The sequence below is a fragment of the Staurois parvus genome, unplaced genomic scaffold (genome assembly GCF_062004578.1).
Source record: "Staurois parvus isolate SC_StPar_1 unplaced genomic scaffold, SC_StPar_1.0 ptg000666l, whole genome shotgun sequence".
Classification (NCBI taxonomy): domain Eukaryota; kingdom Metazoa; phylum Chordata; class Amphibia; order Anura; family Ranidae; genus Staurois; species Staurois parvus.
This window is the reverse complement of record NW_028318462.1, coordinates 404,654-417,620: the sequence shown is the minus strand read 5'-3', so window position 1 is coordinate 417,620 and position 12,967 is coordinate 404,654. Positions and strand designations below refer to the sequence as shown.

The 12,967-nt window shown below is 42.1% G+C and overlaps 1 protein-coding gene across 2 annotated transcripts in view; it reads right to left on the bottom strand.

The window, feature by feature from the left end:
- OLFM2 (olfactomedin 2) overlaps positions 1–12,967 on the bottom strand; it is a 459,233-nt gene that overhangs the window by 82,222 nt on the left and 364,044 nt on the right. For both annotated transcript variants that reach the window (XM_089651883.1, XM_089651884.1), the window contains exon 4: positions 6,824–7,043. In XM_089651883.1, the coding sequence (XP_089508009.1) occupies positions 6,824–7,043 (220 nt within the window). The remainder of the gene's footprint in view (positions 1–6,823; positions 7,044–12,967) is intronic.

The window sequence follows — 12,967 nt, the reverse complement described above, 5'->3', positions numbered from 1 at the left end:
TGTATTTCTGATCTTATTCACTCTTAGTGATTTTTTAATGGTCTCTGTCTTTTATGTTGTTAATAAAAATTGATTGTGTCTTAAAAAAAAAAGGATAAGTGACCATGTTGAAAGAACAGCTCCTGCAGGACCAAGCATTACTTGAGTTACATAATAATATATGAGAGTTGGTAAATATAAAATTACATGCACACTGGGCGTTTAGCCCATGTGCCTAAAATCCTGTGAATTTTGGGTGCTTGGGAGGCACTGATACAGCTTCCAACCCTGTCACCAAAAGCCTGTCAAAAACGTGGACAGGCTGAAATGCAGGGTAGCTGGACATGGCTGGGTGCATACACCCTGGACGCATATGGCCCCAAAAATACATGTACTGCTATAGTCCAGTCGCTATATATTTCAGCCTGTCATAGATTTTGACAAGCTGCTGGCATCAGGCTGCACCTGTGCCTCTGGGAAGTCTGGAAACTCCAGGATTTGATGCAGGGAGGCTAAATGCCCAGTCTTCATGAGACCTACAAATGAGTATTTACACCAATTGATAAAAAAAAAATATAAACTAACAACGTCAATGCATATTAAGGATTCAATTGCTCTGGAAAAATCAAAAGGTATAAGGAATTATAAATGTATTGTTGTAATTAAAGGCTAAGTTTACTTTGCAGTTGCTGCCATCCGGCCCCCGTGTCAGCAGACAGGGAAACCTCTCCCTGCACCAGCTGTCACAATTTGAAAATAGCGTGGCAATGCAGGGCTCTGCCCACACAGCCAGGGTTGCTCTTAGAAATCACAGGGCCCAATACAGTCAATATAACAGCACCCCCCCAAAAAAAAAACACAGAGTTTACTATGCTTCAATTATGAATGGAAAGAGTGAGTGATCAGTACCAGTCATTCCTTGTGTTCATTAAGCAGAGGAAGGGGCTGGTAAATGTGAACCCTTTCCCCACTCTCCACCCTGAAGGATCCTGTTGTGTGCCTGCAGCTGCCAGTAGAAAGAAGAGGAGGGAAGCTGGCAGCGCCAAGGCACACGAGAGGCCTGGACAGAAGGGGGAAACATATGGTGCACAGGGAGGGTTATGGGTGCGCCAGGGGACAATTACTGGAATTGATCCCCTGTATGGCTCTATCTGCAGTAACTGGAAGCCAGCAGGAGGGAGAGAAGAAGCCAGCTTTCAGCTGCTGCAGAGAAAGCCATACAGGGGATAGGTTCCAATAATTGCCCCCCTCACTGTGGCAATCACCCTCCCTGCCCACATCTGATTCACCCAGCTGCCTGGGCCCCCCTGCTAACATGGGCCCCATACAGGAGAACTGGTAGTACCACCTTATCCATGGCCCTACACACAGTCACATCATTCATTTACAGTTTCCTGTGAACGAATAGACTACAAGTACCATCATCCATTGTGGCTGACAGCTTGTATTTTGCTGGTGAGCGCTCTCATAGTTAATTGATCTTCCTGCTCTAAAGTAACTGCTTGCCTGTATTGAAGGTATGGGCAAACTGCTATCATGAGATCCTGCAGGAGTCTGACATTGCGTCATGGGTGCAATGCTCTGCAGGCTCCTTAGAAAAAAACATAAATGCACATTTCTTTACCTGCAAAAAAAGAATGTGCATTTATTATTTTTTTCTAAAAGGTGAACTTATCCTTTAATAACCCTAAAAACTTCTGGCACTGATATTTAGGAAGTGAAAAGTCAAGTGCTGGCAAGAGATCTAGGTATTTTGGGTGACTGTGATTAGACATGGAGGGAGGTTCTTTGACTTTTTTTATTGAAGAGGGCCTAAAACTTGGGAAGATGTGCCCAAAAAGCCATCATGATTTTTTCATCACCAGTAATCCTTATCATAAGGGGTTCTTGGTTCCAAAAAAGGGACAGTCCCTTCAAATAAGGGAGAGTGGGTGCTATGCTGCCCCTACAGCCTTGTTACTGCATATTTGCAGAGTGACTTTCAGGTACTGTGTCTGTATCTGCTAGTCTCACAAGATGTGAAATGAGATTTTGGTGATTTCACTGCTGTGCTTCTCTCTGTTCTCTTTGCTGGAGAGAAAAGGAAGCAAATCCCTGCCCCACAGAGAACAAGGAGTGGTACGTCAGTTGTGAGGAAAAAGGTCCGTTGCAGAGGGATCACAGGCAACACTGGTGACTAATCCTTTAATCTCTGTGGGGCAGGGATTTGCTTCCTTTTCTCTCCAGCAAAGAGAACTGAGAGAAGCACAGCAGTGAAATCACCAAAATCTCACTTCACATCTTGTGAGACTAGCAGATACAGACACAGTGCCTGAAAGTCACTCTGCAAATATGCAGTAACAAGGCTGTAGGGGCAGCATAGCACCCACTGTCCCTTATTTGAAGGGACTGTACCTTTTTTGGAACCAAGAACCCCTTATGATAAGGATTACTGGTGATGAAAAAATCATGATGTAAAGCCCAATCGAAGACTCACACCTTTTTATCCCTGTATAGTCTTTTACCCCCACATATGTTTGTTGGAAATGATTTAAAATACTGTTTTTGCTTAGTGAAAATACTGCTGCCAACATAACAATAGTTGTTTTAAGATCTCTGTTTGTGGCACAGAAAATGACAGCCAAAGCTGATCTCTGTATTCTAGCGAGTAGTTTAGAGAAATGAATAGGAATCCTATGGTTCGAGAGAATAACTTACTAACTAAGGTGAACCCTACAAATCTGGTCTCGCTGCTTGGATTCACCAAACTCCATGTGGAGTTAGTGAGATAGAAGGGAAACAGCTATTCTATTATGCATTTCCTTTGATATCATTTGTTCTTTTCTATGCATTACTTGTCTGCCTTTTTCCGAATTTGTGAAGTTAACGTGTTACTAATGCTTTTTTAAATGAAAATAGCAAACATGCAGAACATGCCGCTCTGCACAATGGTATTGCACAGTGCGGCATTAAGAAATGAGGGGGGGTGTAATCAGCGCAAGCACTGCTAAAAGTCCTGGGTAATCCTGGTATGGGGTAATGGTGGTAGTTATGGCTGTATAAGGACGATGAGCGTGGGGTAGGGGGGACCGTGTAGCACTGAGGGAAAGGCTTCCAAATAGACTGTAGCAGACTCTGTAGGTGAGAGAAAAAGAGAAGCGCCTCTAAGTGCAATATGACTCTTTATTGAGGTATATAGGTAGGAACACTCACATAGATAAGATAATTAGAAGCATAAAAACTGTGGTTTTGTGTGACCAACAGTAAGGTGGGTATCCAGGGTGAAGAGCTGTCATCTGTGTGGGGTATGAAGAGGTCAGCGTGCCACTGGAGCAGCGTGGTGGCTGGAGGGGAACAGCAGTGAGGCTGGCCAGTGTGCACGTCCTCCCTTGGAGCCGGGTGGAATGCATGCTGGAACGCAGCGGCGGCGTGGCCGTGGCAGCTTGAAAAAGGAGTGCACTTCCGCCTTCCACGGCCAGCGAATGCTCCGAAATGCGTCGCAGTGCACCTTGGGTATCTGACGTCATCACGGCCACGCTGTGTTCCAGCGTGCATTCCACCCGGCTCTGAGGGAGGACGTGCACGCCGGCCAGTCTCACTGCTGTTCCCTTCCAGCCACCACGCTACTCCAGCGGCACCTCTTCATACCCCACACAGATGACAGCTCTTCATCCTGGATACCCACCTTACTGTTGGTCACACAAAACCACGGTTTTTATGCTTATAATTATGTTATCTATGTGAGTATTCCTACCTATATACCTAAATAAAGAGTCATATTGCACTTAGAGACGCTTCTCTCCTTCTCTCATTACACAGAGAGGCCCCCATCCTCCTCTTCTCGGGTCCCTTAGAGGCGATCTTGGCTCCTCCTTTTCTTAGTGTGTCCCCATAGCAAACGTTTTGCTGTGGGGGCACACGGTGTTTTCTCAATCCCGAGCTGTGTTTACAGAGCCGTACTCCATAGACACACACAGCCCCACCCCCACTTCCTCTTTACTTCCTTTCACTGACAGCAGCAAGAGCCAATGGCTCCTGCTGCTGCTCGAGTCCCTTTGTAGAAGGGAGAAGAGATGCAGCCGTGCACAGCTCTGGATCTATTCTCTTCTCTCTTCCCCTAAACACAGGAGGCTGCAGAAAAATAAAAAATGTTTTTACTTTATTGCAAGGAATGCATTAAGGTAAAAAGAATTTTTAGGTTTAGTAATACTTTAAAATTCAGCCTTTCTTGGAGGAACCCTTGAAAAATTATTTCAAAAATTATGTCTCAGGTAACCTTACAAATAATGACTATATCTACAGCTCACGGTTTGGTCAACGTGAAGAATGCTACTTACATTTGTGGTCATTGAGTACAACCCTCCCTTACAGATAGCTAAAAAGATCATTGGTGTCAGTTGTTACTTATCTGAGAGGAAGAAATTGCTCATTGTTCAAGGAACCCCTAGAAATCTCTGGAGGAACCCTAGGGTTTTACGGAATGCTGGCTGAAAAGGCAGCTCTAATTTGTACCTTATGTTACCTTTGTTAGTGTGTGTAGTTGTTTGTTTAGTAAAAAAAAATATTAAATTCTAAAAAATACAGAAAATGCTGCGTCCAGTCTTCATGCTGCAGTGCCCTGTCCTGACAGAGCAGAGTAACAGCCACATCTCTCAACACGAGTGCTCGCATACAGATTTGAAGGGGAGGGGACATTTTAGACTACCCCTGTTATTGAGAGGTAATTATTTATTTTATTCCTAGTATGTATTAGACTATGCAGTCCCATGCAGATGCCACTAGAAACAGAAAAGTGTTGTAAAGTGCTGCGCAAACTGTTTGTGATATATAAATCCTGTATATTATCATTATTATTATTATTAATAATAATAATAAAAAAGTAGAGATAAGACTATGGAAGTATTTATGCATTGCATATTTATGTATACGACTTCAATAAAAAGTGAAAAAGTATCCACTTCCATCTGACATATTTTATTATTAAGGCCGGGCAGGTGCTGTCTTATACCGGTGGACATCATATCATACAAAGTCCTCCTTCTTACTTGCAGTGTGCGTGGTGACACTGTACTGCTCTGGTGACAATATGTAAAAAAAAACAAAAAATGATTTAACTTCTACATTTTCTAAATAATAGGGACAAAAAATTACAACTTCAAAAAACTTACCATGCCTCTTACTAAATACCTTAGGGTGTCTACTTTCCAAAAAGGGGTTATTTGGGGGTATTTGCGCTGTTTTGGCATTTTAGGGCCTCAAGAAATGAGACCGTCAGTACATCAGGATCAAACAATTTTCAAGTATACCATATATTCCATAGTTTGTGGACGCTATAACTTTCACACAGACTAAATAATATACACTGGTTAGGGTTATTTTATCAATGACGTAGCAGAATACATTTTGGTCTAAATGTAGCAACAAAGATTATTTATTTCAGAAACTAAGAAAAACTTATTTTTATTGTCACAATTTTTTTTGAAAATGTAAAATTTAAATAAAATTTGTTGTTTTTTTTCACAATTTTGTTTTTTGACACATTGTCACCAGTGCAGTACAGTGTCACTATGCGCACTACACGTGAGAGGGAGGACGTCGTATGATGTCCACCTGGGATAAGAGAGGAGAGTTCTTGCCCGGCCACTTTTGAGAAGGTTTCCCTACACGAGATAAATTTGTGTCAGGGGGAGCATCACTTTCCTCCAATCGGCTCTCACAGAGTTCTAACTGCAGCTCCCTGCCACCACATCAGTGATACTGACAAATGCAGAAGGATTTTATCTAAAATCAGAATTTCGAAGGGATGTAGAAAAAAAGATTGCAGACAGACAAGTAAAACCTATGTAGGAGGATTTGTTTCATTTCTGTGTATCACCTTAGGCTATTCCCTTCACTAAGTATATGTGAGGGTTTACAACCACTTTAATAAAAAAAATTTCACAATTTTTCTTTTTTTTTTTTTTTTACATACTTTTACCAGTGCAGTAGAGCCTCATCAAATGACTGGTGTGGCAGTGATCAGAGATACTGACTGGTAACAGTACATAAAAATAAATAAACAAATAATAGTAATAATATTAATAATTTTTTCAACTTTTTTTAAATGTTTTTTAATGAGTTTTGTTTAACATACTGCAACCAAAGCAACACAGAGTAGTAATTCTGTAATACACTGGAGAGGTGTTCAGGATTTTTTTTTTACACTCACTATGATATTTACTGTTATAAGCAGCCATTTTTTTCTGAATGAAATCATGTGTGTACTATTGCAATTAGCTATGATTGGCCACAGCTAATCACATGGCACAGATTGGCTATGGTTTGCCCTGTTTGTACCATGTGACCACTGTGACCAATCACAGAGATAGTACACAATGAATGGTATGAATTGAAACCATCCATTGTGTACAATTGTCATGTTGATTGGTAACAGCAATCACATGGTACAGGCAGCAGCCGGGTACACTGATCTGTCATCCGCTGTGTTTGGTAGACACAGTGTGTGACAGGTCGTGCAGCAGCACGATCCGTATGGATCATATAACGTCCACCCAGGAGAGCAGTGCTCCCACTTGGCTGTAGTTTGTTGATAAGCCATGGGGGGGGGGGGGCATTAAATACTCCCAAAGGATTGCTCTGTCTCACAAAATGATAAAAAATCCATTTGGGTACAGTGTTGCATCACTGAGTAATTGTCAGTCAAACTGTCACAGCGCTGAAAGCTGAAAATTGGCCTGGGCAGAAAGGGGGTGAAAGTGTTCCGTATTGAAGTGGTAAATACCATAATCAACGTTCATGACTTTTGGGCAGGTTTTTTAATGTAGAATGTCTATTCATAACAAAAACATGTAACATTTTTACATACCCAACTTCTGCATGCAAGCATGTAAGCGGGCCTCCAGAATCATGACTCGTTGTTGCAGTTCCTCGTAGTCATAAGCCCCCATCTCCTCTTGGATCAGGAGTAGAACATTGGAGAGGTTCCTCACCTCCTCTTTTAACTGGACAATCATCTTGGTGTCTGTCTTGTACTGATCAAGAACGGGGATCAAAGGTAACAGCTGTTTCATTTTATCCTTTAGCTCCTGCAAAAAAAAGACAAAAAAAAAGATAGGATCACTTTAATTCACTTTACATACTGTAAGATTGACATGTTAGAAATCATTATAAAAAATGAATACTAGTAACAATAATCAGTGAGGAACATGTATGATAAGTAACATACTGAGATAGGGGCTTAAAGTGAATCGGAAAGGTGCCTAAGATAACAACAGAACTGAAATACAGGCAGGTTGTGGTACCTAGGGGCGGACTGATAACTCATGGGGCCCTCGGGCAATAGGGGATCATGGGGCCCCTGTGTCCTTACCAAAGCTCAAAAAAGCCTATGAAAAAGGTACCAGGGGCATCTCATGGGGCCCCCTACTGACCCCGGGCCCTCGGGCAGTGCACGAGTTTCCAAATGGTCAGTGCGCCCCTGGTGGTACCTGTAGGTACTCGTGTTAATCTTCATATCAGTCTCTGTGTCCTTGTGGAATACCTTGAATCCTAGGCCCAGGCTGTAAATAGGGACTCAACTTATTTCTAAATTAGAATAATGTCCAACTCCTACTAGATGTGGGCCCCCTCACCCAAACTGTCATTCTATCGTCAAATGTAAGAGGCTTCTCTATCTACTTCTATCTACTGGGCTCTGACGCTGGACAGTTCAGTGATAAGTGGCTGGGTTTACCACTGGGCAGGGCAAGGATTAATGTGGATCATTAATCGAAAAGAAACCCTCCTATCCTAAGCAGCCATCTTAGTCTCTGTGTCATCTGTCCATTTGCTGGCTTGACAATTAGGTTGAGAGCACAAGCAACTGTGACAGTTACTATTCACACCTTCATGCCTTGAATGTATCTGCTTTGAGAAACAGTAAAGGGTGATTTCATACTGCCATGCTGTGGTTTTCCTGTAGGGTCGGTGCAGCGCAGTGTATCCACGGTTTTCGTGTGGATTACCTGTGCTTTCCCATAGACTTCTATTAGATCAAACATTTTTGATCCATTTTATGAAAGTGCATCAAAAGTCCTGAATGCTGTATCTTTGGTGTGCTTTCATAAAACGCACCAAAAACACTCACTCTAATAGAAGTCCATGGGAAAGCGCGGGTAACCCGCACAAAAAACGCGGGTACACTGCACTGCACCCAACCTGCAGGGTACAGCAGTGTGAATGGGGCCTAACTCAATGGTTTTAGTTCACTTCAAGTGCAAAAAAAAAAGAAAAAAAACAAGAAGAGTAGGCATACTTTTTATTGCAGAAGGACATGCTATATATCATATGCAATAAAACATTGCCTGTTCGCAATCTTCTTTAGGCTCCATTCACATCATCACGTTGCGTGAACATCAAGTGTCGCTCAACATGCATAAAACACCCAAAACAAGTGACAAAAGTGGCAAAGAACCTCCTGCACTTTTTTGGGTGTTGGACTTGTATTTTTTACCATGCACTTTGGGCCCCTTTTTGTGCTCTCTGTCACGTGCAAAAACACACGTCTGCTAGCCGCATTTGGGATGCAATTAACAGTTAATGCCAATGTAAACATGTCACATGTTTTTTGTGCATCCCATGTGAACAGAACATGCAGATGTAAATGGATCCCTAAAGTGGTTGTAATTTTATTTCTCCTAAAATGAAAAAGAGGATATATTATATATTTTTTGAATACTATATATATATATATACTGTATATATATATATATATATATATATTTGTTTGTTTATTTATTTATTTTTTCCCTTGTTCTGTGCAAGGATATTCCACAGAGCGACACAGAACTCCTGAACTGGGCTGTGTGCATCCATAGATATACACAGCATGGCTCTGCCACACCCCACTTCCTCCTCACAGGATTTGACTGAAAGCAGCAGAAGCCAATGGCTGTCACTGCCGTCAGAGCCTCCTGTGAATACAGGAAGAGAGGAAAAGAGCTGCTGCATGTTGGGAATGCAACAGCATGTACTATAATGTACTATATACAGTATTCTGTGGTAATATCACTTGACCAGTAGATGGCACTATACACTAAAGGTTACTAGTTGTGTATGTGTAAAACTTGCTGATTCTTTCCTCTTCTCTATCATCTCTTCAGGAAGTAATGTGTCTGTAATCTGTCTGCTGAGAAATGTGCTCTATATGTTTGTAACTTAAGCCACACAAGTAAAGCCTGAATTCTGCTATCACTACCAGTGTCTTCTATAACACCTAACCAACAGGTTATGGGCCCAGCTCCAGACACTGGAAAAAGGAAAACTACAAGCAAGTAAGTGCTGCATTTACAATCCAATTCACTGAAAGATGGCAAGTGCTTCAGATATGAAGTTCACAATAGCAAAGCTCAACAACACCAACTACCAGGTATGGAAGTTTAGGCTTGAAATGCTGTTATCCAAAGATGACTTGTGGCAGGTACTAGATACACACAGACCCAATGACAACCCGGAAGAATGGGACAGAAAAAACAGGCAAGCAAAAGCAGTCATAAGCCTGTTAGTGGAGGACGATCAACTCATTCATATAAGGAAAGAAAGCACAGCTAAAGGTATGTGGACTGCACTACAAAGACTGCATGAACGTGCAAACCTAAACAGTAAACTATATCTGCTACGCAAACTGTATAAGATGAGGCTGGAAAAAGGGCAGGAAATGGGTGAACATGTAAATGCTATGCTAGAAATTGTGGACCAGCTGGGTGCAATAGGTGAAGATTTAAAAAGCAACCATGTTCTGTCAATACTTCTGTGCAGCCTTCCAGAATCATACAGTGCCCTTATAAATGCTCTAGAAACTAGACCGGAAACTGAACTGACGCTAGAATATGTTAAGGGAAAATTAATTGATGAATACAGCAGAAGAAAGGAAAATTTGCATAGTGAAGAGAACGAGAGACCAGAGGCAGCTCTGAAGGTGCATGAAGGCATAAGACAAAGCAAAGAAACCAGGGTATGTTTTCGCTGCAAAAAGGCCGGTCACCTGAAAAAGAACTGTTCAATCTGGAAAGCTGAGCAGCGAAAGCGGGAGCTACCCACAAGAGAAAGAGCTAAAGCAGTCATGAAAGAAAATGAAAGTGCATCATGGAGTGGTACTTTTAAAGTGACTCAGAATAGTACCCCACATGGATGGTACATTGACTCAGGGGCAACAAGTCACATGACAAGCGACGAGACATTCTTCACAGAAATTGATTTTAGCGTAAAAGATAAAGTCTTCCTAGCAAATGGGAAAAGTATTACAGCAGAAGGTAAAGGTCAGGGATTTCTGAACTGCAAAACGCCATCAGGGGGCAAGCAGAGCATCCTTGTAAAGAATGTTCTATATGTTCCAAGCCTAGAAGGAAGCCTCCTATCAGTTAAAACCCTTGCAAGCAATGGACTCACTGTCCAGTTCAGAGGTGATGAATGCACAATTCAAAATGGAAAGCAAATTTTAGCAAGAGGAAGATTAAATGAACATCTGTACAAACTCATCACTGAAAGTGAGAAGGCTAATGCGGCAACTCATAACCCACATGACAAGTGCATCCACCTGTGGCATAGAAGATTGGGGCATCGAAACCCAGAAGCTATAAAGGACTTTGCAAAGAGAGGTCTATCAGAAGACATGAAAATATTGCCTTGCCACACACTCAGCAAGTGCACGTGTTGCATCAAAGCAAAGGCCACCCGAACCCCTCTTCCACAGACCAGTCAGAGTAAAACCATTAAACCCATGGAACTGATACACAGTGATGTGTGCGGACCAATGAAAACCATCACACCTGGCGGGAACAGATATTTACTGACTTTCATCGATGATTATTCCAGGTACACAATAACGTATCTAATGAAGCACAAAAGTGAGACATTAGAAAAATTTCAAGAGTTTGTAGCTATGACAAGCAACAAGTTTCAAAGGAAACCTGGAATAATACGCACTGACAATGGAGGGGAATATATGAATAAAGAGATGGAATCATACCTAAAGAAACAAGGTATTATACACCAAACAACCGTACCATACACTCCTGAGCAAAACGGTGTAGCTGAAAGAAAGAATCGCACTCTTGTAGAAATGACAAGATGTATGATTACGGACGCTGCCTTACCTAACAAATACTGGGGAGAAGCAATAATGACTGCAACATATCTACAAAACAGGCTCCCATCAAAAGCTATTGAGAGTACACCATATGAAATGTGGAATGGATCAAAACCTAACGTAGGACATATCAGAGTATTTGGCTGTAAAGCATATGCCCACATTCCAAGTCAGAAACGCTCCAAGTTGGAGAACAAAGCCATAGAAGGCATTCTGGTCGGCTACAGTGAGCAGAGTAAGGGATATAGAATCCTTTGTCCAAAGACCAACAAGGTCACAGTAAGCCGCAGTGTTTATTTTGATGAAAGTGAAGCACCAGATAATATAATTTTTGAAAAATGTGGAGAGGATTTACGCGCTGAATCGGCAAGAGACACTGATTTATGCGAAGCAGGACAAGAGCCAGAACAAGAAGTGGAACTTACAATCAACGATCCAATAGAACCCACTGAACAACGAGAAATCAGAAGATCCTTTCGAATGACAAAAGGGATCCCACCCCGCAGGTTATCATACGCTGCTAAAACACATCAAACACAGGAGCCAACATCCTGGGAAGACATAGAAACTTTGCCGAGAAGGGAAGCCGATCAGTGGAGAAAAGCAGCTGAAGAAGAAATAAAATCACTTCAAGAAAATAAAACTTGGTCACTAACAGAACTCCCTCCTGGTCGCAAAACCATCGGAAACAAGTGACTGTTGCACTCTCTTCAACTGAAGCGGAATACATAGCAGTAGCACATGCATGTCAAGAAGCCATTTGGATTTGTCAACGTCTACTAGACATGGGACTGAATATGTCACAACCCACACCCATCTTTGAAGACAATCAGGGATGCATAAAGCTTACACACTCTGAGAAGATTAACCCAAGAACCAAGCACATTGATGTAAGATATCATCTGCTCAGAGACATGCAAGAACAAGGGGTTATCGACATCCAGTACTGCCCATCAGAGGAGATGACTGCAGACGCACTCACCAAACCTTTGCCAAGGGAACGTCATTGTTTTCTACAAAAGAGACTAAATGTCATATAATTATGCACATGCCGTTGAGAAGGGGTGTTGGGAATGCAACAGCATGTACTATAATGTACTATATACAGTATTCTGTGGTAATATCACTTGACCAGTAGATGGCACTATACACTAAAGGTTACTAGTTGTGTATGTGAAAAACTTGCTGATTCTTTCCTCTTCTCTATCATCTCTTCAGGAAGTAATGTGTCTGTAATCTGTCTGCTGAGAAATGTGCTCTATATGTTTGTAACTTAAGCCACACAAGTAAAGCCTGAATTCTGCTATCACTACCAGTGTCTTCTATAAAACATAACCAACACTGCACACAGACACAGCACTGGATCAAGAAGGAATCAGGTAAGAGGAGCAGGGGGGAGATGCCATTGAAAGGTAGATACCTCATCATGGAGCCTGGGCTCACTATGTAAGGTTGCATTCAAAGGCATTCACATACCTTAGTAAAGGGTGACATGTGAGCAACATTCTATGCAGTGCTGAAAGTCCCCCCACCCCCATACATGATTGTATGGCATACTTTTGGAATTATGCTTTAAGCAGCTCCCTAATGAACTTATCTCTATGTCACCCTGCTCTCTCCTCCTATCAGAACGTTTCTTCTTATTATTATACAGTATTTATATAGCGCCAACGGTTTGCTCAGCGCTGTAAATTATAATGGGAGACAGTACACGAGGCAGTACAGTAACAATACAAAAGAATACACGAGGGGTTCGAGGGCCCTGCTCCTTGGAGCTTACAATCTAGGAGGGAGGGGAGAGTGGAACAGGAGGAAATAGCTGTGGGGTATGGAGTGGTGGAAAGAGCCGAGGAGATCAGCAATTAGGTGAGGGCGGGGTAGGCT